Below are 5617 nucleotides of genomic sequence, written 5' to 3' on the forward strand. Positions count from 1 at the left end.
GAGGAGGACCGACACCAGGCTGGAAACCGCCCACGCCCGCGGTGTAGGTGAGGGTGTGGGGCGTGCCGTCAGGATGGGTGAACCTAAGACGAGACAAATATTTAGCAAATGATATCTAAATATAAGTCTTTCTTTTTTCACAGCATTCATCTTAATTCTAGAAATCCTCTAGTATTCTAGAGATATTCTAAAGATATTCATCCTACAAGGTGACTTACGTGAGTGACTTTATAATAAAGGATAACAAAAGGAAAAGAAACTCACGTGTATTGGCCGCTCTTGGAGGCTGTCGCTCCTGTCTCCTGCCACGAGATGCCGTTTCCTGTCTGGATCCTGAAAAGGTGGATACCAATAACAAAACGAAGAACATTTTTATTAATTTAGCTCTACAGACTTCGGAAATATTGAAGAACGTAAACATGAACACCATGAATAACATCTAACAACTCAAGAATGTAAATGGGACTGAATAAAACCAAATCGAAACGGAAAAATACAAAGCAACTATATAAGTAAATATTCCCCTGCAAGCAAATGAACCACAGAGAGCCACGACAGGTGAGGATGAACTTGCCACACTGCTTCTGCATCAGGGGGTTGAGACGCGACATCCTACCTGAATCCGTATCCTCCGTGCGGGCCGATGGGTATCCTTTCGTCCACCAGGATGGGCACGGGCGTGACGTCAGAGTAAGCATATTGTGGGCGTCCAGCCACCATGCATATACAGCATGCTACCAGGAAAATCTGTATTGAAAGTATTCCTCAATTAATAAACACTTGACAATTCTCTTCACGGCTTAATTACATGATTTGTTTATTATTCCTCCGCTCCTCTCCCCCTAACGGGACTGTCAGGGGTACGATTCAGAGTCAAGGGGAGGATACGTTATGCATATACGATTAAAAACCTATATACACAAAAAACAATCACATGAAAATAAGTCTCTTCATCAAGAGGACACAGTTCACTTTTGTTACCACCAGACCTGATCAGCATTACAGCATCTCAGGTTGACGCAAGAAGCTGCAGCGAGAGAAGAGACTCAAAGACTGGTAAATCCCAGGCCAAGCTAGGCGGTCTTAACGTATCAGTGAACTTCAGAGACTTCAGTAGCCTTTATACTATCAGGGGCATTCTTGCTCTCATCCTTTCGCCTTGACTCTTGCTCTTCTTCTTCTTCTTGTTCTTCTTCTCTCTCTTCTTCAGAATCCTTCCGGGAATGTGACTTGCTGTGTTCTAATTCTTCTTCTGTGGGTGTTTCTCTCTCTCTTCCTCTTTCTCTTTTCCCCAATCCTATATTGTTTATCTCCTCTCTCCTCTACTCTCTCTCTTCTTTCCTCTCCCTCCACTCAATCTCCTCCTCTATCTCTCTCTTTCTTTCTCCTCCCTCTCTCTCTCTATCACCTCTCCTCTTTCTTTCTCTCCCTCTCAGGGGGGGGGGGGGGTCTCTCTAGCTCCTCTACTCCTCTTTCTTCTCTCTCTCTCTCCCCTTACTCTCTTCTCACCTCTCTCTCTCTCAGCTGTCTCTATATATATAGATATATATTATATATATAATATAATATATTCTATATCACACACAACACACAACTCATACACACACACACACACAACACTATATATTAAATATATATATATATATATATATATATATATATATATATATATATACATTATACATTCATTTTCTCCTCTTCGTCATTCTTTCATTCTTTCTTTCCCTTTTTCTTATTTTCCCTTTTCCCCCTTTCTCTAACTGTCTAAAGATCTGCGTGCTTATGCATTCATTTATATATTTATTTATCTCTCTGTCTTTCAATTGATCTATTTATTTACTTATCTAACTATCTGTATATCTATCTATCAATATGTGCATCTATACTTTTGTTTGTGTGTGTGTGTGTGAAGATGCACATAGTAAGAACAGTAAAGGAAGTTTGTATTATTCAATTTTTTTCACACATTCATTTCTAACATTTTTTAGTTAGTGCAAGGGATTAATCTTACCATGGTATTCATTTGTCAGAATCTTATTTGTTGATATTACTACTATCATCATCAATTGGATTATTATTATTATTTTGCTATAACTATCATTACTTTTGCTATTCTTATCTTCATCAATATCATCATCATTATTGTCATCTTTACTATTATCATTATTGTTATTATTATTATCATTATTGTTACTATCATTATTATCATCAGTATTACCATTAACAATATCATTATTATCAATATTATAATTGTTATTACTATTATCCATATCAGTATTATTATCATTATTATAATTATCATTATCATCATCATTAACAATAGTAATATTTTCATCATCATCTTTGCTATTATCATAATCCTAATTGATATCATTACCATCACCATTATCATTATTATCATTACTATCATAATCATAAAGATCCTTTCTATCACTGTCAATATTATCATTCTTCTCTATTATTCTACTACTTATTCACCATACACAAGGATTAAGATTATTAACTTGTTTCGAAATTATAGATTTCTTTGAGAATCAGATTGAAGTTACAAGCTCGGTCCCTATTGCACTGTCTTGCATGCAATAAATGTGCTTTACTTTTTTTTATATAGAACAATTGATTGCCTCATACGCTGTATAACATGAACAGACTATGTGAGAAAACCAGACAATTCAAACAAACAAACAAAAGATATCACTTAGAACAATAAAAAGGGATATTTTGATTCATATCCGACTTTCAAAGACCCCCTAAAGCCGATTAATAAGGAACCCCGTGTTACGAACTCAAAAAGCAGAGTAAGAGCAAAATTTAATTATGAGGGCTATATATGAGGACTACCTTTATGTAGGTAGTATATATATGTATATATAAAATATATATATATTTTATATATACATATATAATATCATATATTATATATGATATATATATATATAATATATATATAATATATATATTTTATTATATATATAAAATATATATCATATATTTTATATATAAAATATATATTATACATTTTATATATAAAATATATAATATATATAAAATATATAAATATTTTTATTTATATATATAATTAATATTATATATAATATATATAATATATTATAATATATATTTATATATATATAATATATAGTATATATCTATATAATATATAATATAAATAATTTAATATTTCAATATAATTTATATATATATATATCTAAAATATATGTATATATATAAAATCAAATAAAATACGAATTGTTTTTAATCTCTTTGCAAGAGTTCCTATCAACACTCTAGGATCTAGAACCCTTTCTTAACTTATATTTTTCATCATGTATAACATCACTGTTAGTGATTAAGATTATGTAAAGAATGTCGATCATTCAATAGAAAGAAAACGGCCTAATGTTCTGACTCAAGTAGACATTTGATATTCTTCTTTATGGACGTTATTGTGTTTTTGTTTTGTGAAGACCTCGTATTTCTCAAGTGTTTTTCATTGTGACCCCCCCCCCCCCCCCCCCCCCCCCCCCCCCCCCCCCCCCCCCCCCCCCCCCCCCCCCCCCCCCCCCCCCCCCCCCCCCCCCCCCCCCACCCCCCCCCCCCCCCACCCCCCCCAAAAAAAAAAAAAAAAAAAAAAAAAAAAAAAAACAAAAAAAAAAACAAAAAAAAAAAACACAAAAAAAAAACAAAACAAAACACCACCCCCCCCCCCCCCCCCCCACCTTTAGATTTTAGCATTCAATAATATCACAAAAATAAATCACCAATTTTTCTATATTCACTCCATGTATATATATATTTATATATATATATATATATATATATATATATATATATAATATATATATATAATATATATATATATAATATTTTTTTTTTTTTTTTTTTTTTTTTTTTTTTTGTTATTCTTCTTCGTATTCTTCTTCTTTGATTGGTATGAAAAAAATAAGAATGTACGGGCAAATAATCAGTTTATTCATATTCACAAAATAACAAAAACATTCGCAAAAAAAACAAAAGAGTATCAACAACATAACGCGAAGACGACCATCGGTATATTTCTTGGTCTAAACAGTCGCTGTTGCCGCTGCCGCCGCTGCCGCCGCTCTCTGGCTTTCAGCAAATTGGATCTGAAACAAGGACGACATCAAGACATCAGTAGAAAAGTATATATAATTTTTTTTTTCTTTCATTCGTTGTATTTTTTTTTTCTTTTTCTTTCTTATTTTTACTTTTTTTTTCTTTTAATTCTTTCTTTTTTTCTTTCTTTCTATCTTTCTTTCTTTCTTTCTTTCTTTTACCTGAGCTATATGAGTGAAGAGAAAAATAATAAATAAAAGAAATATGAAAGAATGATTCAAGTGGATTAATGAGGACCTGAGTGGGAACTTGCATGATAGAACTGATCAGCCCCATCAATAAAAGATCTGTCATAACTATAAGATCATGAGGTGCAAATTGCATGATCATGAGGTGATGGGGTTACGTCACCTGTTCAATCTGCCACGGCAGGAGAGGATGGGGCGTCGGGAGGAGGTCAGACACTGGCTGGAAACCGCCCACGCCCGCGGTGTAGGAGAGGGTGTGGGGCGTGCCGTCGGGATGGGTGAATCTTCACATTTTTCAAAAAAAGAAAGAAAAAACCTACAGGTAAAACATTTTCACATATATATAAAGTTAATTCCAGATAACATTTCAATTCTAGAATAACTTTATCACTCAATCAGCACCAAAAAGTTGAAGATAATATTGCAAAATCAACTCACGTGTATTGGCCGCTCTTGGAAGCTGTCGCTCCTGTCTCCTGCCACGAGATGCCGTTTCCTGTCTGGATCCTGAAGAAAAAAAACGTATTGTCAGTCCAGAAAAGTTGCATAAATATAAACATTAAAGCTTAAAAGATAGATTAGAGAGAAGACTGAATGAAAAGATTATGACGAATGTTCAATTGATATATCGTATAAATTGTAAATATATCTAGAATACTGGATATACTTAAACGCATGAATGTGGTGAAAACAAGATAAACAAAGAAACAAAACAATAATAAATTGAAAAATCAAGCGAAAATGAATTGCAATAAGCCACGACAGGTGAGGATGAACTTGCCACACTGCTTCTGCAATAGGAGGTTGAGACGCGACATCCTACCTGAATCCGTATCCTCCTTGCAGGTCGATGGGTATCCTTTCGTCCACCAGGATGGGCACGGGCGTGGCGCCAGAGTATGCATATTGTGGGCGTGCAGCCACCATGCATATGCAACAAGTTACCAGGAAAATCTATGTACGAGGGAGAAAGGAAGTGTATAATAAAGACCCTTCTTTTACCACTCTCAACAATTAAACACAAATGATAACGTAACATAATAAAGATTAAGACTAATTATGCAATATTCATCAGGAGAGCAGTGTGATGAGCACAGAGACCAGCTTACAGTGTTCATTTCGGAGACGATGAGACGTAGCTGAGAGAAAGATGGCGACTGGTAAGGGCAGCTGACTGTGTATCTCACAGGCAGCTAAACCTTTATATATCAGGCTTCTTGCCTCTCTCTTCCTTTTTGCTTCTCTCTCTTCTCTCTGCCTTATTCTCTTCCTCTCTCTCTCTCTATCTGTGG

The 5617-nt window shown here is 34.6% G+C and overlaps 2 protein-coding genes across 2 annotated transcripts; both read right to left on the reverse strand.

The window, feature by feature from the left end:
- Positions 1 to 13: 13 nt before the first annotated feature.
- On the reverse strand, positions 14 to 1000 carry LOC147466361 (larval cuticle protein LCP-17-like; the record flags this gene model as incomplete). Its single annotated transcript, XM_086535597.1, has 4 exons — positions 935 to 1000; positions 617 to 747; positions 265 to 333; positions 14 to 83 (listed from the first exon to the last, which is right to left on the reverse strand). Coding segments are annotated over exons 1-4 (336 nt in total), but the record flags the coding sequence as incomplete, so codon positions are not given.
- Positions 1001 to 3957: 2957 nt separating this feature from the next.
- LOC122256161 (cuticle protein AM1199) lies at positions 3958 to 5490 on the reverse strand. Its single transcript, XM_043020650.2, has 5 exons — positions 5435 to 5490; positions 5149 to 5279; positions 4764 to 4832; positions 4489 to 4609; positions 3958 to 4127 (listed from the first exon to the last, which is right to left on the reverse strand). The coding sequence occupies exons 1-5, from the start codon at positions 5441 to 5443 to the stop codon at positions 4065 to 4067; spliced, it is 393 nt and encodes a 130-aa protein (XP_042876584.2). The 5' UTR covers positions 5444 to 5490; the 3' UTR covers positions 3958 to 4064.
- Positions 5491 to 5617: the final 127 nt, after the last annotated feature.

The sequence above is a fragment of the Penaeus japonicus genome, unplaced genomic scaffold (genome assembly GCF_977035675.1).
Source record: "Penaeus japonicus unplaced genomic scaffold, GWHDUDI00000001_assembly GWHDUDI00001525, whole genome shotgun sequence".
In the NCBI taxonomy this organism is placed as follows: Eukaryota; Metazoa; Arthropoda; class Malacostraca; order Decapoda; family Penaeidae; genus Penaeus; species Penaeus japonicus.